At 39.1% G+C, this 21,837-nt stretch overlaps 1 protein-coding gene and 1 non-coding gene across 3 annotated transcripts in view; both read left to right on the top strand.

The window, feature by feature from the left end:
- Positions 1-21,352, top strand: part of NVL (nuclear VCP like) — an 84,037-nt gene extending 62,685 nt beyond the window's left edge. For both annotated transcript variants that reach the window (XM_052653536.1, XM_052653537.1), the window contains exons 20-23: positions 2,870-2,946; positions 5,966-6,054; positions 12,238-12,308; positions 20,852-21,352. In XM_052653536.1, the coding sequence (XP_052509496.1) occupies positions 2,870-2,946; positions 5,966-6,054; positions 12,238-12,308; positions 20,852-20,896 (282 nt within the window). In that variant the 3' untranslated portion in view covers positions 20,897-21,352. The remainder of the gene's footprint in view (positions 1-2,869; positions 2,947-5,965; positions 6,055-12,237; positions 12,309-20,851) is intronic.
- LOC128061917 (U6 spliceosomal RNA) lies at positions 18,179-18,285 on the top strand. Its single transcript, XR_008200768.1, has one exon. It is a non-coding gene; the product is annotated as a U6 spliceosomal RNA (small nuclear RNA).
- Positions 21,353-21,837: the final 485 nt, after the last annotated feature.

Below are 21,837 nucleotides of genomic sequence, written 5' to 3'. Positions count from 1 at the left end.
GGAATTTGCCTGCAATGCAGGAGACCTGGATTTGACCCTTGGGTTGGGAGGAGAAGGGAATGGCAACCCACTCAAGAGTACTTGGGAAATCCCATGGACAGAGGAGCCTGGTGGGCTGTAGAGTCCACAAGGTTGCAGAGTCGGACACAACTGAGCATCTAGCACTTTCACACTTTCAAGAGGTGATAAAATCAGTAGTGAAGAAGACCAGTGTAAAAAGTTCTAAATATTTTCATACACATGTAAGTATCATTTTAATAAATGAGTCTCTGTAGTATTTATATATTTGGTTTTATATGCTTACTAATTTGAGTGAACTCCAGGAGTTGGTGATGGACAGGGAGGCCTGGTGTGCTGCAGTTCATGCGGTCACAAAGAGTTGGACACAACTGAGCAACTGAACTGAATATTCCACTTAAAATTGTTCTAATTGCTCCCACTTGACAGTAAATAGAATTGACCTTTCATTTTACTTCTTACTGAAGGTCAGAAACATTTCCACATTTCAGATAGGAATAATTAGATTTTAATGATCCCAAGATTCCTCAGCCCACATTTCTACTCATTGGAAAGTAATGTTGCTGTTGAAACTTTTGGAAGTATCTTATGTTGACCACACCACACACATCCCCAGAAAGAACAGTTTGTTACTTTTTTCCAATTGATAATATATTCGGAGTTAATTTTTCTAAAATATTGCTTTTAGATAAGCATTTGTTTATTGTGTTCCTGTATATATTGGGCTTTCTCAAAATATTTAAAAGAGTGCCCTGAATATAGGAAGTTGGCAGTTGCTCCCAGTATGTAGTTGTGAGAAAAGTTTCTTCTCTAGGTTGTCATAAAGCAAGCACTCAGATGTGATAGATGTTTTTGATAATATCCCTGTCAAATAATAGCACAATAATAACACAATAAACACAATATGAGCTTTTCAGTACTGAAGCTGGTGGTTGTCCTGGGGTAAGCTGAGGACATGACTAAAAACGGGTTCGTTAAAAGCAACTTGATAAAAGGGCAAAGACATGCATTCTGAGATGTGTGGACCTCTGTGAAAGTCCAGCTTGACCCAAGAACAGAATTTAAATATTGAGAAGTATAAAAGAATTATCCTCAGGTAGTCCTCCATGAACTGATTTCTTATGATTGAGTTTTTGATCAAAACAGGACAGTAGATAGTGTGAAGGAAAATTCTCTAGCAGCATAGGGAACGTCCATATGCTGGGTGACAGTCAGGGTCAGGTTGATAGTTTCTCAGGAACATTAAAGAGACTCAGAAGGGCTCAGGCATAATGAGGAAGCCTCTCGTCCCACCCCGTGCCTCCTCCTCCAGTGGACTGGGACTCAGCAAGGCAGTGTTCTCAGGCTTTCCCACTGCAGACATAGCTTGGAAAGTCCAAACATTTTTCTCCATCATAATAAATCCTTATTACATGTTCATCATCACTATTTAAAAACGAGACTTCCCCCCTCTCTTAAATATAGCACCAAATTATCTCTATTTATCTGGTAATAAGATCCTGGGTTTTTTGGGGGGATTCCCTCGTGGCCCATTGGTAAGAACTTGGTGCTACCGTAGACTTGGGCCCAATGCCTCATCTGGGAACCTAGATCCTGCCTCCTTGAATCCCTGCCCACCTCTGCCCCCTGACAAAATTGAAAACATTGATATTAAAAGGAACCGTAGGGGTCACTTAGTCTGTCTAGTTTTACATACAACCAGAGAGAGAAGGGAAAAAAGCACCAAAATTGTCTGCTGAGATCACCCAGAAAGTTTATTTTCCCAGGTTTATTTCAAGGTCAGAGTGGATTGAATGGGAAACATAACTGTTTCTTGAATCTGTGATAGATGAACATTTGCGTTTTATCGTATAATAGCAGCTAGCATATGTACAGTTTGTGAAATTCTTAAACATGCCCAGCTTCAGAGACACCCGCTGAGCATGTGCTACAGGAAGGTGATGGCTCAAGGTGCCGGGTCGTCTGACCCTCTGCTGGGAGCACCTGCTGAGCTAATATTTACACTTGAGCCTTAACGACATATGTTTATTTGCTGTTTTCCTATATATATATTTCTTCTTAAACTGTGTCCATGTAATATTTGCTACAAAGGAAAGACAATATGCAGTGTAGATATAAGTTATGAATCAGAATAAATCAGAATAATAAAGCACATATAAGCCTACATCTAACATCATCAACTTTGTCACTGAAATCTGTTTTATTTGCCTCTTCAGTGTAAGTCACTAAAAATGTTAGTAAATATGTACTGTGTGCATGCAAAGTACCATGTTAAATGTTGTTGAAATTTTGAGACTGTTGTGATACTTGTCCTTTCTAGCCTCTCTTGGTATGAGCTGGAGGGGAGTTGGCATCCGAGTGAGGGTTAAGTTTTAGGTAAAGGGTTGGAAAAGAAGACATTGAGCACAGAGGGCTTTAGGCTTTTGTTGTAGAGCCGTTTGCTGATTGTTCTCTCCTGGCCACAGTCAATGTTACTTCTCCCTTCCGAGCCAACCTCACGCTAAAACTAAGCTAACATATACACATCAAAGCTAATTACTGCTTGTATATTTGCCATATTCAGTCAGGCAAAGGAAGTGTGATTCTTCACCTTTGGAAAGGTTGGGGGTGGTGAGCTTTGTTCTCGGTGTTTTGTTTTTGGCGGTCTTGCTTGCACATGTGTCATGCTTCACCAGCAAAAATTGTTTACCTTTGGCTTTCCCAAAATCTGTAAAAAATCTGTAACGCTAGTCTGGGAGTCAGTTGTATTCATTCAGTCAAGCAGCCGTTACTTATCTGTTTAGAACCTATTATTTGGGGAAATACTGATCTTTAAAGTCTTGACTAAAGTGGCTGTTTCTCTCCCACTCAGAATGGTACAAAACCCCCCCTGGATGCAGATGTAAACTTGGAAGCAATTGCTGGTGACCTTCGCTGTGATTGTTATACGTAAGTATGTCAGTCTCAGATCACTTAACTCTCTGAGGCCCCATTTCCTCGTGTGTAAAATGAGGGAGAGTGATAGCAGGAGGATTAGGTTAGGAGTGCAGGAAAGCTTCCAGGGTCTGGCTCTTCCTCCTTCTTAGAGGCAGGACCACCCATTTTGAGGCTCTGAGAAGTTCTCAGGAATAGGGGAGTCCTCTCATATGTCAACTGCTGGTGTTCAGCCACCCTGACCACCATCACTGCCCTTCACAGCTTGTCTCTCTGTCCTTCCAGAATATTACAGGAGACATCTCATTACCAGCTGCCAAATTATCTAGGTGCTTCAGCATTTAAAAGAAAATAATCTGCAAGTTTTTTAAGCCTCAGAATGCATTTTTCATAGCGCATCTATTAATATCCACACAATCTATATGAAAACGGGAGATCAGATATTTCTACTTTCATAGTTTGTGATGGTTATGAGTTTTTGTTGTTTTCTTCATTATCATAAAAGTTTGTTATATTAACTTTCCCAATTTTGGCTCACAGGGAAGAAAATGAAATCCACATTTAACAGCACACATCTCTCCTTTCGTTTTTGGTTTTTGGTGTTTTTTTTTAATGAGGTGGTGAACCTCAAAACATGTGGGATCTTACTTCCCAAGCAGGGATTGAACCCATGCTCCCTGCCGTCGAAACATGGAGTTTTAACCACTAGACCACCAGGGAGTTCTCCTCTGGCTTATTTTTAAAGCCCTGTTGATTGTCCATAATATACTTGGTGTTCATGATATTCTTGTAGCTCAAGGCCAAATAAATGTGCTTTCTGAAGCTAAGTCAGTCAAGGAAGGTGGTGTTTTAATCTTCGAGGTCTTCTAGAGCCTGTTGTTCACAGTGTGAATTTATATCCGAAGAACATAGCTACTGGAACTGATACAGGCACACAGTTCTTTCCAGCTCTGGTTGAAGAATTTCAAAAAACTGTCTCATGAGATGATTATACTTGAAACCCTGCTACTCACTTTTAGGGAGAGTGGCCAGGATCCAAGGTCTCATTTCAGTTTTTTCATACATAAACATCTTAGGGATCTGAGTCTTGATCTTTGTTCTGCTACCGCAACCCCAGTGCTCCTGAGAGATTTGTGCACTCCAGTCGGGACTCTTGTCTCACTTAAGAAAGCGGTGACTGTCTCAGTGGAGGGGAAATGGTCAGTCCCAGGCCATGGTGTTGAAGGGCCTGTGTAAAAGCCCTGCATTACCTTTAAGGAGAATGTACCTTTTTCCCTCACTGGGAATCAAATGCCTGCCAGTCTGTAGTTAATGAACTTACTGCTAAAGAAAATAGGACTTAAGTGAGTAGTTTATGTATTTGAGTGCAAAAATCTGAAAAGATTTTCAGTTGATGACAGAGGCAGTTTTGATGCAGAACTGACCCTGGGCCAATCTTGTGGATTATACCACATAGGAGGTCATTTATTAAATGGGTCAGGGTTAAACTTGAATGGTATATGTTTTGGGTTTTAATACCACTGTCATCACAGGGACTGTATAATACTGCAGCCTTCAGCTCCTTGTTCCATTAGTTAATGGTGTCTCTGCACCAGTGTTGATTTAACATATAGGGTTTCCCTGATGTCTCAGACAGTAAAGAATCTCTGTGAATGCAGGAGACCTGGGTTCGAGCCCTGGATGGGAAAGATGCCCTGGAGAAGGGAATGGCAACCCACTCTGGTATTCTTGTCTGAAGAATTTTATGGACAGAGGAGCCTGGTGGGCTACAATCCATGGTGTCACATAGAGTTGGACACAGCTGAGTGACTAACACTTTCACGCTTTTCACAAAGAAATGAATACCCTAGCATGTATGTACCCACTCCAGTGTTCTTGCCTGGAGAATCCCAGGGATGGGGGAGCCTGGTGGGCTGCCGTCTATGGGGTCACACAGAGTCGGACACGACTGAAGCCACAGCAGCAGTAGCAGCAACAGCATGTGTATGATTGTTAAATAATATTGCAAACCTGACACCTAACCAGCAGAAACATTGAGTTCAGTTAATAACTTAAACTAAATTTAATAATCTTAGGTATGTGGATTATCAGCATTATATATTAAATTAGTTTGTCTAGAGATGAGGATTTTTTTTTTTAAGATGAGGTTTTTATCTCCCAGTTGAAACTCTTTCTCAAAGAATCTCTAAGAATCCTGTTAAAGACGTAATGTATTGAAACACCAGTCAACCCCAACATCTTTCATTGAACGCAAGAACCATGCAAGAACCATATGGTTCAGCATATTATTACACAGACCAATTAAATGAAGGCTTGTTAGTTGTTGTCATATTTTAAGTAATTTATGATGTGTCAATTCAGCTTGAGCTTGAATCAAGTGCATCAAACTCTTTACTCTGTATTTTCCTCTTTTGAACTAGGGGTCATGAATGACTTTTTATATAAGCTTAGTTTAGACTTTAGGAAATATACTAATGGTATATACTTGTAATGGGCCAGTTTGTACTTTAACATGAGCCTTGTGAATAAAATTTTACAGTAAATAATGTGTAAGTTGCTTTCTTCTGTTTTAGACTTTTTATATTAACATTACTATCTATAGTGATTAGCGTGAGAATATTTGACTCACTGCATGTTTCCTTCATAATTTCCTTCCTTCTAAAACTTAGAAGTATTTTGAGTAAGAACTAAAAGCTCTTTCCTAGTGACGACGATTGGTTTATCCCACCTTTATTGGTCAGTTTCTTTCCCAAGTGTTTAATATGTGCCTTGAAAATTACAGGACTTCCCTAGTGATCCAGTCCAGACTTTGCCTTCCAGTGCAGGGGACACAGATTCGATCCCTGATCGAGGAGCCAACATCCCACAGGCTTCTTGGTCAAAAAACCAAAACATAAAACAAGCAATGTTATCACAAATTCAATACTTTCAAAAAATACAGTTAAAGAAAAAAGGAAATTGCTTTCAGACTTTTTCTGAGCTTCTGCACAGTATCTTAAGAATGAATGAGTGAAGAGCTCTTCTCTTATTTCAGGGGTGCAGATCTCTCTGCTTTGGTACGGGAGGCTTCTATCTGTGCCTTGAAGCAGGAAATGGCGAGACAGAAGAGTGGAAGTGAAAAAGGTACAGTTCTCTCCAGAATCTCTCAGTCCTGGTTAGTTATCACTCTGGGTACCTAATGCTGCTGTTAACCTGGAAAATGACCATTTTCTAGCATCTATCATCTGTGATATTAAAACTGACATTTTTCTGATGAGACCTTTAAAAGCAGCTGTTCTGGAATATTATATAACCTCTGTAGCTGACAACTATTATAATACCAGTTACTTGGTGCCTTATACAATGTGTTCTGTCTTTGCTTATCATCATACATATACTGTTTTCATCATGAGTTTGGTCTGTTTATCAGTCCTGGAAAACCTCCTCATTCGTTTGTTAGGGCAATACCTACTGTTAAAATGTAACCTAACCTGAAGAGCTTAGAAAACACATAAGAAATGAAAATGGAAATGACTTTCCCTATACTTACACTTTCTTTGGGGACATCTCAACAGCTTTGCACTGTTCTTCGCATTTGACAGTGTGTTTGAGAATACCATTTGGGTGTGTGTAGATGAAAATGCTTTATTTGTGACCTGCAGTCTGACTGTCAAGTAGAGAAATAGCCTCTGCTTTGCTTGGTTCCTGGGAGAATTGTTTGATCAGTTGCAGTGTGTGGCCATCTTTGAACATATACATTTAGTACTGTCGAATACTTTCTTCAGAAAGACCTACCTTTTCCTCAAAACCTGTACTTTCATCTCAAGTTAAACCTGTGTTGATCTCCTTTTTTTCATTAGATTTCCCAGAAGATGTTTCTTTTATTTGTGTTTATTTCATTTATTCTTTTCCCTTTTTTCTTTGGCTACCAGGAATCTTGGAGCTAACTTTTCTTTACAGTTACAGTAGCATATGCTTAGCTTAGATTTATCAACACACATATCTCCTTTTTTAAAAAATTTTTAATTATTTAGGCTTTACTTTTTAAAAATTGATTTATTTTTAATTGAAGGATAATTGCTTTATAATATTGTGTTGATTTCTAGCATACATCATCATGAATCAGCCATCAGTATACATATATCCCTTCTCTCTTGAGCCTTCTTCCTACCTCCTAACCTATCCCACCCCTCCAGGTGTCACAGAGCCTTGGTTTGAGTTCCCTCAGTCATACAGCAAATTCCCACTGGCTACTTATTTTACATATGGTAGTATATGTGTTTCTGTGTTACTCTTTCCATTTGTCCCATCCTCTCCTTCCCCCACCCCCTTTGTTTATGTTTAACAAACATTTATAAGGGGGGAAAATGCTCCAGACTAAGAAGTGAACCACTCTTATGTACACAGACATTTACTGAGGCCAAATGTACCCTACAGGACCAGGAAAGTCTAACCTGCCATAGAAATCAGACAGATGGAATACAGTATAATAGAAACAAAGCTGTTCTCTTTTCCATAAAACCAAGTTGAGGGATGCTGCTGCTGCTGCTGCTGCTAAGTCGCTTCAGTCGTGTCCGACTCTGCGCGACCCCATAGATGGCAGCCCACCAGGTTCCACCGTCCTTGGGATTCTCCAGGCAAGAACACTGGAGGGGGTTGCTATTTCCTTTTCCAATGCATGAAAGTGAAAAGTGAAAGTGAAGTTGCTCAGTCGTGTCTGACTCTTTGCCACCCCATGGACTGCAGCCAACCAGGCTCCTCCGTCCATGGGATTTTCCAGGCAAGAGTACTGGAGTGTGTTCGCCAATAAACTTAAATGCGTATATAGAGGCTCCCAGACTGATCAGACAATGCTTACTGGTACCTGGACAATTTAAAGTGTATATGAATTGTTTTGATCAATGAAGACACACCTGTTCAATTCAGTTCAGTCACTCAGTTCTGTCCAACTCTTTGCGACCCCATGAATCGCAGCACGCCAGGCCTCTCTGTCCATCACCAACTCCCGGAGTTCACTCAGACTCACATCCATCGAGTCTGTGATGCCATCCAGCCATCTCATCCCCTGTCGTCCCCTTCTCCTCCTGCCCCCAATCCCTCCCAGCATCAGAGTCTTCTCCAGTGAGTCAACTCTTCTCATGAGGTAGCCAGAGTATTGGAGTTTCATCTTTAGCATCGCACTAAGTTTTCAGTTGCTGAATTACATGTTTTTTCACCTTGATACCTTATGATCATTAGAAAGCTGCTTACATAATGTTATAATCACACAGTATGCTAACTGCCTATTTGTAACTACAAGAAACTTGTTAAAGACACACTGTTGACTGTGATACTTTACAGAATCATGGCCACAAGTTTCTGCAAATGAGGTTTACTTCTCTCAAATAAAAAAACATCCCACAGTTCAGATTTTCATAAGTAATGCTTCTTTTAAAATAAAAGCAAACATGTTGTCCTGTCTGTAAAATTGTATTTCTCTCCACTCTACAGAATGTTAAAATGCTTATAAAGGCATTGTATGCTGTATGCTCAGTGACTTAGTTGTGCCTGATTCTTTGTAACCCCTTGAATCTGTCCATGGAATTTTCCAGTTAAAAATACTGGAGTGGGTTGCCATTTCCTCCTCCAAGGGCTCTTTCCAACCCAGAGATTGAACCTGCATCCCTTGGATCCCCTGCATTGGCAGGCGGATTCTTTTTATCTCCTAGTGAAAAACAAAAACCAGTCGCCACACTGGCCCATGGAGCCATCTAGGGCTATTTTATATTTCCTACCATTAGAAAAATTGAGCTAAATAAGGAAAAAAGCAAAGGAGAAAAAAGAAATTTTACAAAATGGCAACTAGCATGACCTAAAAAAAAGAGTGTACTGAAATATCTTCCTTCAATTCGGTAACCAAGCCCTTTCTGGAGTGAACATTTATGGGTAACTAGGTTAGCAGAGTATTCCTCTTAGTGCTCAGGGCAAAAATACAAGGTATGTTGAAATAACTTCTACCTTTGTATAAGAAAAGACAGACTTTGAAATGGAGTGACTTTTAAAAACCACAAAGCTATATTTAGCCAGAATGTTCAAGATTAACAGGTTTGATGGAAGGAAATCTTCACAGGCAACAAAATTAAAAATCATAATCTTACAGATGCCAGTGTTTTTACCAATGTGAAGATTGTTCGAACTTGTAACATGTCTCTTAGAAGTAAAAAGGTTGCTTTAGTTCTGTGAACTGTTGAATTGCCCTTTAAATAAATATTGCCTCCATCTTTAAAAAAAAAGGAAAAGGCTTCTGAATAGCGTGGACTTCTTCATTGTGGGAAAATAGCCTTGGCAAACTTGTTTCAGAGGCTCCCTACAAGGAGATTGATTCATCCCATCAAGTCTATAGTATCTCCAGATCTGCATGTCGGACTTCAGAAGTCTGTCTACTTCAGCTCCTAACATTTTCTCCATGCTTAAGCATGAAAGTCTCTAGTTCGGTCAGAGTCTTCACGTCTTGAATTTCTCATAGCATTTATTCAAAATCTTGTTTTTCCAAATATCTTGTTAACAGCTCATCCATTGAGATCTACTCCTTCCTTAAAGCTTACTTTGCCTAATCCCATGCTTTCCTGATGGGTTGTTCTCCAGGAGGTCAGTAAGCTGCTGTACTTGTTGTGGCTGGCTGGATTGCCCTAAGAGTGCTTCTGTGCTGGTGTAGATGAGGAGTGCTGCTGTGTGTGTCTGGCTCTTTGCGACCCTGTGGACTGTAGCCCGCCAGGACCCTCTCTCCATGGGGTTCTCCAGGCAAGAATACTGGAGCGGGTTGCCATGCCCTCCTCCAGGGTATCTTCCCAGCTCAGGGATCGAACCCAGGTCTCCCACATCTCAGGAGGATTCTCCACTGTCTGAGCCACCAGGGAAGCCCGAGGAATGCTGAGACCATGTCTGATAAGATGCCGTCACACAAGAACCTAGGTTGTCATACAGTGGATAGCCTGCCGTAGAAGTAAGGCCCATACAAGTGGCTGCTCTTGTCACTCCCGACACTGCTGCAGTACCCTGCAGTAGTGTTACATAGACTGGATACTGTCCAATATTGGTGCCTGCGCCACTGCAGACAGCCTCAGCAAACCCAGAAAATCATCACACGTATCTTAATCATGAAGTCCCTGAGTTTTTTGCTTGTTTAATTTGAAGATTCAGTTATCTGAACTTCTTTTATGTAGCTATTTTAAGTTTGTCTTGGAAGTGGGTAGAATATAATTCACAAAATTAGAATGTCATGTAAAAAATCCTTACGTGGTAGTATGCTGCCTGAGAGCTGAATATGATAACTACATTTGGGTTTGTTTGCCACTAAAAATTAGTAGGCCTCTGTGTATGTATTGACTGCCCCGAATAACTCTGATGGGATGTCTTTTTATAAGTATGTGAAACAGATTCTGACATCCCTGCTTTGCTGCAGTTTGCGTTTCCAGCTGCCTGTCCTTGAGGGACTTTGCACTGATACCTTACTGACCCTGAAATCAGTAATGCCATTCAGCTTCCATTTGGCATGTTCAGCTACACATTGTATTTTACTTTTCGGTAAATAACACTTTCTTAATTTCTATATTAGTACTGTTTTAAGTATATATCGTCATCACATACGTTGTCATATAATTGTAAGTGAAGCCTTACTTAATTAACATTTAGTTACTAGATTTCTCTTACCGTGTGTTGGCATAACCTTGTAAGGAATCAAAGCACCCTTCTAGTCCAATGTTGCCATATGATCTGTATATATTATGTATTATGATGTAACTCCATACATCTGATTATGTGTATGTACTCTTAAATAATATGGAATTCCGTTTTCCATTCTTAAATTAATTTGAATTATCTTGAAAGAGAACAATTCTGACTCTTAGTCCTGAATATTGCCATTAAGTTAAACAATACAAAGATAACGGGGTTATCTGTTAATGAGTGATAGTTCTCTTTGGGTGTTACATTAAAATATGATGAGCTAGAGAGTGGGAAAAATGGGGAGATATTGATCAGAGGGTACGAATTTCCTGCTATATGATGAATAAATTCTGAGGATCCCATGTGCTAATTATCAGCAGTGTGTTATATACAGTTAACCTGGGTTTGAACTGTGCAGATCCACTTATACATGTGGATTTTTTTCAATAAATATGTAGCACAGCACTACACGATCCATGCTTCGCTGAATCTACAGAAAAAGAACTGCAGATTCAGAGAGTCAACTCTAAAGTTATACGTAGATTTTTGACTGAGAGCCACCACTCCTAACCTTCATATTGTTCAAGGGTCAGCTGAACTTGAAAGCTGTTCAGAGAGTAGATCATAATAAGTATCACCACAAAAATAAATAAAAAGGTGATCATGCGGGGCTGGAGGTGTTAACTAACCTTACTGTGGTAACCATTTTGCAATAGATTATCATGTCACATTGTGCTTCATAAAGTGAACTTAAATTTATTATGTACCAACAGTATCTTAGTAAAGCTGAGGGGAACACAAAGTGACAGAACGTATGAACCCTTTATCTTTTTTAAGGATAAGCATCTCTTTTTCTAATTAAATATGGACAGAGTACTTTTTAATATAATTTGTCCCATAATAAACTGTTTGGATTGCTGGGGGAGAAAAAGACTACGCTTTTAAAATATATGACATAACTTAAGCATTTATGGAAAATTAAATATGGTTCAGTTCAGTCACTCAGTCGTGTCCAACTCTTTGCAACCCCATGAATCGCAGCACGCCAGGCCTCCCTGTCCATCACCAACTCCCGGAGTTCACTCAGACTCACATCCATCGAGTCGGTGATGCCATCCAGTCATCTCATCCTCTGTCGTCCCCTTCTCCTCCTGCCCCCAATCCCTCCCAGCATCAGAGTCTTTTCCAGTGAGTCATCTCTTCGCATGAGCTGGCCAAAGTACTGACTGGAGTTTCAGCTTTAGCATCATTCCTTCCAAAGAAATCCCAGGGCTGATCTCCTTTAGAATGGACCGGTTGGATCTCCTTGCAGTCCAAGGGACTCTCAAGAGTCTTCTCTAACACCACAGTTCAAAAGCATCAATTCTTCGGCGCTCAGCCTTCTTCACAGTCCAACTCTCACATCCATATGTAAATTAAATGAAAATGAAAAACTGTCTATAACTTTGATGAGCAGAATATATCTGGCTTGAACATTACTCTGAAAAAGAATAGAGCCAGTGTTGTTAATTGCCTCAGTGTTCCCCTTGAATGCTTATAAATCTCTCAAGAGAAATTTAGTTATAAATCACAGTTAGCTTACTATACCCAAATATTATGTATGTCCATGCATTTGCTCCACAGGTGAACTGAAGATAAGTCAAAAGCACTTTGAAGAAGCTTTCAAGAAAGTAAAATCATCTATATCAAAAGAGGTAAGCAATGCTCTTAAAGGTAGAAGAGCAATTAGAATTGAGAGTAGTAAGTATGAATTCATGACAAAAAGCAAAATGGTTGCCTCTGAGAGAGTGTTGCTGAGAGACTGTAATTTTTAATGTTTCTGGAGACTAAACACAGAGAGAAAATAACCTCATGTATGTTTTCATAATCTCAGAATTTTTAGTCATTCTCATTCAAGTATTAGTTGACCTGTATCACCCTTTACACTTACCCATAGTTTCAGGAAAGTAAAAATACCTTCACTGTAAGGTCAGAGAAGAGTTAAAAATCACTCAGACTTGTCCTTACAAAAAATGCTCAATTTTACTGTATTTATTTCTTACTGTGTTGAGATATTCTGTCTGTAATAAGTTAAAATGTTTGCTGTTAAGTGAAGTGAGGTTACTGTAACACAAAAGAGTTTGCAGGGAAGTACCCAACCCAAAGTAATGTCTGAGTTAAACTGAATATCTTAGGGCTTCCCTCATAGCTCAGTGGGTAAATCATCTGCCTGCAATGCAGGAGACCCGAGTTCTATTCCTGGGTCAGTTATATGAGATGAGTTGCTGTGTTCCAGTGCCTCCAGTCCTGGTGTAAATACTCTTATTTGACCATCTTACCACTTTTAACTAAAGTAATCAGTTAAGGAGTTTGGGCTGGTGATGGTGTCTTTTAAGTATATAGCTGCTTCTTTTTCAGCTCAAGTCTAATCTGCTGAACCTGGCCTGGATCTTTTACCATATGTGGAGAAATGAAAGTCTGTTTTGACCTCTCAGGCATTTTGTACACTAGAGGAAATGTTTTTATTTCATTGTCTTTGAATAAGATAGTCTTACTAATTAAAATCAAACAGTTTTACAGTTAATCTTACTGGCTTTTTTCATTCTGATCAACAAGAAAGTAGTGATATAAGTGTCCCCCCGCCCAAAAATTTAGTCATTCAAAAACAAATCTTCCTTATGTTTATTACCTGTAATCAGAGTTTTTATTTGAGGCTTTTCAAGAAACAGGACATACTGGCATAGCTCCACATTTGTCACTCTCATCCTGTAACCTTACTTTTTTTAAATGGAAATTTTATTTACCTTTGTAATGCACAGATACAGTCCTGTGCATGTGCGCGTTAACCTGCTTCAGTCGTATCTGACTCTGTACAACCCTGTGGACTGTCGCCCACCAGGCTCCTCTGTCCATGGGGATTCTCCAGGCAAGAATAGTGGGGTGGGTTGCCATGCCCTCCTCCAGGGAATCTTCCCGACCCAGGGATTGAACCCACGTCTCTTATGTCTCCTGCATTGGCAGACAGGTTCTTTACCCCTGGCGCCATCTGGGAAGTCCTACAGTTCTGTAAGTTTTGGCAAACTTAACTGGTACTTCAGTCAATATAGAGAACATTTTCATCACTTCAGAAAGTTCCTGTGTTCCTTTCTAGTCGTCAGTCCCTTTACAAATGAGGTACCGGGTAACCCCTAATCTGACTTCTGTCATCATGCTCTAACTTCACCTGTTTTGGAACTTTATATAAATAGAATCGTATTGATACACTCATTTGTCTGGCTTCCTTTGCTCAATGTAGTGTTGCAGAGACTCATCCACATTGCTGTTTTTCACTAGTTTGATCCGTTCTCTTGCTGAGTAGTTTTCCATTATATGAGTATACTGCAGTTTGTGTACCCTTTCCCCTGCTGGTGGGCACTTGGGTTTTTTCCAGTTTTTGGCTTCCTCAGATAATAGTGTGTCAGAGGGAGAGAACAAGAACATGGGTTTTTATTTCTCTTGAGTAAATAACTAGGAGAGGAATTGCTGGATCTTGTGGCAAGTGTATGTTTAACTTCATAGGAAACCGCCAACCTTCTTTCCAAGTGACTGTAATACCGTTTTGCATTTTGTGAGCATTCCAGTTGGCCTACACTCTCACCAACACTTGACTATTTTCAGTCTTTTAATTTTAGCCATTCTACTGGATGTGAAATAGTATCCTGTTGTGGTCTAAATTTGTTTTCCTAATGACTAAAATGCTAAGAATTTTTTCATATGCTTATTGATCATTTGGATATCTTATTTTGTGTCCTCACTTTTTGCTCTTAAAACATTGAGTTGTTTTCTTATTAAGTTGTGCAAATTCTTAGTTTATCTTGGCTTTTATGAGATACACATTTTTTTCTGAAATATCTGTAGGATTTATTTTGGAGTATAGTTAATTTAAAATGTGTTTCAAGATATATACAACAAAATGAATCAGTTATGTATATATATCTCCACTCTTTTTTTTTTTTAGATTTTTTTTCCTCATATATATAGGTCATTACAGAGTATTGGGTAGCGTTCTCTGTGCTGTACCATAGGTCCTTATTAGTTATCTATTTTGTATTTAATAGTATGTGTTATGTCAATACCAATCTCCAAATTTATCCATCCCTCCCTCTTCCCTCCTTGGTAACTATAAGTTTGTTTTCTATATCTGTGACTCTATTTCTATTTTATAAATAGAAGTTCGTTTGTACCATTTTTTTTAGATTCCACATATAAGCAGTATCATATTTGTCTTTCTCTTTCTAACCTACTTTACCTACTATAATAATCTCTAGGTTCATCCATGTTGCTGCAGATGACATTATTTTGTTCTTTTTTATGGCTGCAATACACATGTGCGTATTGAGGATATTTTGTCCTAATTTGGTTTTGGTTGTTTTTTTTTTTTTCTACAGGCATCTTTTGAAGAACAGGAGTTTTTAATTTGTATGAAATCCATTTTTCAAAATAATTTGTGTTTTTCTGTCATAAGAAATCTTGATTATCCTAAGTTTATGAAAATTTTCTCCTTTGCTTTTCTCTAGTAGTTTTATAGTTTTATCTTTTACATTTAGAACTATGATCCATTACAAACTAATTTTTTTTAATTTAAAGTTAGATAGAAAAGTCATGATTATTTTCTCCCATGCAGCTATCTAGTTACTGTGGTCCTGTTGGTTGAAAATATTTTCCTTTCATTGAATTATCATGCCCTTTTTTTGAAAACCAATTGATCATATATGCATGAATTTATTTCTTCACTCTTTTTTCTGTTCCACTGATCTTTATATCCATTTTATGCCACTGTATATTTTTTGCTACTCTCTTGATTATTTTACATCAGTTTTTAATTTTTATTTATTTTCTGGCCACAGCATGTGGGATCTTAGCTCCCTAAGCAGGGATCAAACCTGTGCTCCCTGCAGTGGAAATTTAGATTCTTAATCACTGGACTTTTGAGGACGTCCCCTTGATTATTACAGATTAGATATGTTAATCTTGAAGTCAGCTAGTGTAAGTCACTCAGATTTGTTCTTTTTTTCCCCCAAAATTGTTTTATCTATTTTAGTCTCTTTGCTTTCCCATATAAAATTTGCAATCAGTTTATCAATTTCTGCAAAGTAAACTTTCTGGGATTTTGAATGGATTTGCATTGAATCTGTAGATCAGTTGGGAAAGCAGAAGTATTAAAAATACTGAGTTTATCTGTTCATTTATTTAGATCATTTTATTTCTTTTATATAGATTTATTCATTTTTTAAAAATTCACTTATTAGAGCCATTTGATCTCTCCCAGTAATGTTGTGCATTTTCAGGATGCAGATTTTTCAGGATGTACACTTTTCATCAAATTGATTAAAGTAATTTATAGTTTTTTATTTTTTATAATGTTTTTTAAAATATTGTTCTCTAATGGCTACTAGTATATAGAGGTTCATTTGGTCTTTATATATTGACCTGGGATAGCTCTTCATTTGTCACTCTTATACCTTCTTTACCTCTAAAAAAATTACTTCAGTTTTCTAGACTAAAATAATGAAACCATCTTGTTTGTATTTGCCTGTTCTAATTTTGAAAAGCTTCCATGTTTAATGTTTTACATTTAAGAGTTACAGTAATATTTTGCAGTTACAATTAAGTAATTGTATTAGAGTTGGCTATAAAGATGTCATGCAGAGTTTGAAAATTGCTTGCTTGACCTATCCTTAAATTGGGCCACATTTTCATTCTTGTATCTGTGATAATTAAGGAGTAAATCTTTATTTTGTTACCTGTTCTAAAACTCTCCTGGTAAATTTGAAACCAGTGGATGTTACCTTTGGCTGGACGGGGCGGGGGTCGCTCAGTCTCTGCTTTCTGGTTCTCATCCTTCATAGTCCACAGCTGTACCAGAGAACATCTTCCTTCCTAAAATTGTTTTTGGTTGAAGTATAGTTGATTTACAATGTTGTGTTAGTTTCTGGTGTACAGCAAATTTGAATCAGATATATATTTATGTATATTATATATGTATGTGTGTATATATACTTTTCATATTGTCTTCATTATTAATTATTTTAAGATATTAAATATAATTCTCTGTTGCGATACACTAGGGTCTTCTTTATCTAGTTTGCTTATTTATTTTGGCTGAGCTATGACGCACGCGGGATCTTAGTTCCCCTTTTGAACCCCAGGCCCCTGGCAGTGAAGGCATGGAGCCCTATCTATTGGACCTCTGGGGAATTTCCTAACTCTTTTATATATAGTAGTTTGTATCTGCTAGTCATGAACTCCTAATTTATCTCTTCCCCAGTCCCTTTCCCCTTTGGTAGCCATAAGTTTGTTTTCTATGTCTGTGAGTCTGTTTTGTAAATAAATTCATTTGTGTCATGTTTTAGATTCTACATATAAGTAATTTCATGTGGTATTTTTCTGTTTGTCCGACTTAGTTCACTTAGTATGATAATCTCAGTCTGTGCATGTTGCTGCAAATGGGCATTATCTCATTCTTCCAGAAGGGTGCCCAGGAGTGGGACTGCTGGATCATATGACCACTCTATTTTTGGGAAGCGTTCTTCTGATACAGGAGAATTCAGTTGAAATTAGAGGAGTTGGATAGTCAAACAGAATCCATTTGAAAAATCAAACCAAAAGACAGGTGTGGCATTTGTTGATACATTTCTGAATGTAGGATTGAGCGGCTCATTTGTAAGCCACCTCTTTCTACTTTTAATATTAAGGTTCCTTTAGTTGTAAATGACAGAAACCCAACTCTCTAAGTGGGAATAAAGAGGAATCCATTCCACATATAAGGAAGTTGAGAGCACTGCTGGCTTCAGGCATGCTGGATCCAGAAACTTCATTGCTTCATTTCTTGGAGGAAAAGGCTGCCTTCAGGCCCAGACATACAGGCTACTTGTTTATTAACCCCCATAGCAAGAGAATTTCCTGATAGCTCCAACAGGAGAGTTTCAGGGAACCTGTGATTGGTCCAGCTCAGGTTAGAGCCCATGGCAAAACTAATCAGTATGATTAGCTCGAAAGTTAGATACTCTGGCCAGGTGGAATGTAAGGGGAGGCATAGTTTTCTAAAGATCATGACTTCAGGCCCCAGGATAAAAAGCTGTAGATAAGGCGGACTTAAGTCTTACACTAAAAGAAAATCTGCTAGGCTTGTTAAACACAAAAGGAACATTTAATTACATTTTACATTTTAACCTTTCAGACATACTTACAGAGATAGCAGTTGCTTTGAAGTGAGTTAAAACATTAAATAAATGGTTGGGAGATGTCGAAAAAGAAAAATGAAAGGAGAGCAGTGTGCACATTCTGTCCGAAAGCCCACAGAGCTGGTCTGTATAGTTGGGAAAAGTGCAGCCTGTTCTCAGGCTAGGTGAATCTGCCCTGCTAGCTGGTGCCTTCTCTTTCCTTGAAGCGGTTGGCTCCCTGGTGCTGCATGGTTTTTAGTTTGAGGTTGGAAAACAACAGTGTGTGAAGTGGATTCAGTGTCCAGCAATTGGCTAACATGATAGTAGGGTCTGGTTTAGAGGCCAGATGCAGAAACTTGTCATCTGACCCAATAAATCCCCATGTGCTCGCCTCGGCAGCACATATACTAAAATTGGAACGATACAGAGAAGATTAGCGTGGCCCCTGCGCAAGAATGACACGCAAATTCGCGAAGCGTTCCATATTTTTAAAAGAATATGAAATGAAAAAATAATAAATAAATCCTCATAACCAGCTGAGGGTGAGATGTGAACAGTTTGCAGACATTCCTTCCGAGTCTCTGCCTGTATTCTTCATTCATTCCTACTTCATTGCTACCAAACTTTTAGGCTCCATCTGAAGATCCCTGCGGGCTCCTAGTTTCTCATCAGAGGCCACATCCTATTGTGTCCTAAGAAGACTGAATAGATTGGCGATTCATTATGACAGATACGCCAACTTAGACGACTGGACTCTCTTTGCCAGTTTCTTCTTAATCAGCTGTTACTTTCTTCCCTGAATGAAACCATTGCCCAGTATGTGTCACTTCACAGACTTGTAAAGCAGAACTTACTTTGTTGGTTTGGTTTTCTTCAGTAATAACTGCTCACCAGAGACCTGAGCCTGGGTTAACGTCAGTAAATGTTGAGACCTTGAAATTGTTTCCCCAGCTATGTATTATCTCAAATACGTAGTCTTTTCCCTCTGCCTACTATGACATTGTTCAACTGTCAGGAAGGAAACCTCACTCAAACGTAAGTTAGGTGTTCTTTTTCCTTCCTCCTCTCTTAAAACCACACCGTAGAAACTCTCCTGTTTTATTAACTCACTGGTTTAGTGTTTTTCACACCCACTGGCTGGCACACTTTGATTTTCTTCTTCACACTCAGGATTATATGGTTCATCCATTTGCTTGATCAAGTCTGTCACATTGAGAGAGAAAAACTTGCCAAGTAGAGTTGCTCTTACCTCTAGCTGTGTATTGAGTTGCCTCAGATCCCATCCTTTCATCCATCCAGAAACATATATATATCCTGTACCTACCATACACAAGCCAGGCTTTGTGCTAGACTCAGAAGATACAAAGTTGCAGAAGACCTGGGTTAGGAACCATTTTGAGCAATTAAAGAGTTGTAAACACTACCATAGATGTGTATGTAGAATACGTACTAACCTGATCGCTCAGATTCCTTAGAAAATAGTTTGCAAGTAACGGTTGCTTAGAAGGTATCAGCACAGTGTGACAAAGGCAGTGTGACTGATTTTATTACCAACATGTCTGAACCAGTAGTTCCACACACTGTATAATTTTTTTTATCCTCTGAAGAACATCCACGGGAAGGCTACGTGTGTGTCCCAGTGATACTACTTGATTCCAGTATATTCTCTTTAATACTTTTGATAGTCATAAACCTTAAAACTTTCAAATATTTAATTTCTGAAAACTACCCTAGTGAATCATAAGCTATCACTTCTCTTTTGGAGATAGGCATAGTATGAATTTTGAATAAATAATAAAGAGATGACCAAGCTGATTATTACTTTGTGAGATCTTTTTAAAAATTAAGGCACAACAATTAAGGTAGAGAGACAGCTTTCCTTGTTTGGCATTGTAACTGGCCCTTATGAAACTAATAATGATTGCTTGTAGGGAGAGAAACTGAGTGACTGGAGGACAGAAGTTTGAAAATTGACCTTTCATCTTATTTGAATTTTGAACCATGTAAATGTATTACCTAATTTAAAAACTTAAATACTAAAAAAATAATCATTTAAAAGATCTTGAGGGACCAAAGTAGTAATGATAGTTATGTCTGGAAATGAAGGATTACTTTTTAATTTTTTCTGGTGATCTGTATTTTCTGATATTTCTACAATAAAGGGGAATCACTAATCTGGCTGTAAACACAGCATGCTTAAAATGTCTTTGTTGTTGTTCAGTCCTGTTTGACTCTTTGTGACCCCATAGACTGTAGCACGCCAGGCCTCCCTGATCCTCACCATCTTCCAGAGTTTGCCCAAGTTCATGTTCATTACGTTGGTGATGCTGTCCAGCTATCTCATCCTCTGATGCCCTCTTCTCCTTCTGCCCTGAATCTTACCCAGCATCAGGGACTTTTCCAGTTAGTTGTCTGGAATTCCATCAGTTCTTCCAGTGAATATTCAGGGTTGATCTCCCTTAAGATTGAATGTCTTTACTATACCTTTATTATTTAGCAGTGAGTTGAAATACCAAGGCCCTCTTACCCTACTTCAGAGTTAATTCAGCATTTCACTAATACCTGTTTTATATTCACTGTTGACACTGTTTGAGAGCTACTTGCCAGGAGTTGGTCCAAGGGTTACAAAATGATGTTTTCACTGCCATGGGCCCAGGTTCAATCCCTGGACAGGAAACCTAAGATCCTGCAAGTTGCATAGTGCGACCAAAAAAAAGAAGAGAGAGGTACTTGAAAAAAATCACTGAAATAAATATATAGAATTTTTTTTAATTAATCTGTACATGGTCTTCTGTGCATTAGTCTTTATGTAGTCTTCCCTCTGTGCACGTCTGTGTCTTACTCCTCTTCTTAGGAGGACACCAGATCACACTGGATGTACTAAAGCCCACCCTAATGACTTCATTTTAACTTAAATCTCTTTAAGACCCTCATTTCCAAATCCAGTCACACTCTGAGGTACTGGAGGTGAGGACTTCAACATGTGAATTTTGGGGAACACAGTTCAGCTCATTTCAGTGTCTAGCTCCATGTTCTCTCCTCTCCTCTCCTCTCAGGATCGAGCAGTGTATGAGGCTCTGCAGTGGTCCCTCAGCCGGTGACTTCTCCAGCAGCGAGCCTTCCGGGAGTCCAGTGCCTCGAGATGCCAGAGATGCCCACGTGCTCTGAGCTGCCCACTTTCAACTTGACACATGTGGTCTCACCTAAGCGTTTTATCCTCAAATTAATGAGGCCAAGTCAAAGCTGAAGATTCTTCCCATCTGGACAACCTCATATGGAAACACCCTACCTCCTATTTAAGGGAAAAAAAATCAATTGTCAAAAGAAAAGAACAGATCACCTTTTTAAAATAAAATGCTTATTTTGAAACAACCTCGACTGTACAGAAAAGTTGCAGTTACAGTAAAAAGAACTCTCCCCCAAAACCATCTGAGGGTGCTTCCCAACCTGATGCCTGATCGCCCGTAAATACTTCCGTTTCCTGCACAGCAGAATAGTCCCCTACATAGCCAGCCATCCACATCAGATCAGCCATGTCCGCTGTGATGCTTCCCTGCCAAATCCTCAGCCGCATTCAGGTTTCTCCAGTTGTCCCAATAAAGTCCTTTATAATGGAGGAATCTAGTTTGGAAATAGCTATTGCAACTCATTGCTTTTCTTTTGGGGGCGGGGGGCTGCACTGGGTCTTCATTGCTGCATGCAGGCTTTCTCCAGTTGTGGCAAGTAGGGGCTGCTCTTCCTTGCTGTGCCCGGGCTTCTCGTGGCAGCCGCTTCTCTTGCTGTAGAGCACAGGCTCTAGTTGCCCGCAGCATGTGGGGTCTTCCCCAAACCAGGGATCAAACCTGTGTCCCCTACATTGGCAGGCAGATTCTTAACCCCTGAACCACCAGAGAAATCCTGCTATTTTCCTTAAAGTCTAGAACAGCTCCTGTCATAACTTTTGACACTTTCGAAGGTTATTGGCCAGTTGCTTTGTAAAATGCCTTCAATGTGAGTTTGTCTGATGTTTCCCCGTAATTAAATGCAGCCTGTACATCTTTGG

This window comes from Budorcas taxicolor, chromosome 16 (genome assembly GCF_023091745.1).
Source record: "Budorcas taxicolor isolate Tak-1 chromosome 16, Takin1.1, whole genome shotgun sequence".
Classification (NCBI taxonomy): Eukaryota; Metazoa; Chordata; class Mammalia; order Artiodactyla; family Bovidae; genus Budorcas; species Budorcas taxicolor.
This window is presented reverse-complemented; position numbering and strand designations above follow the sequence as displayed.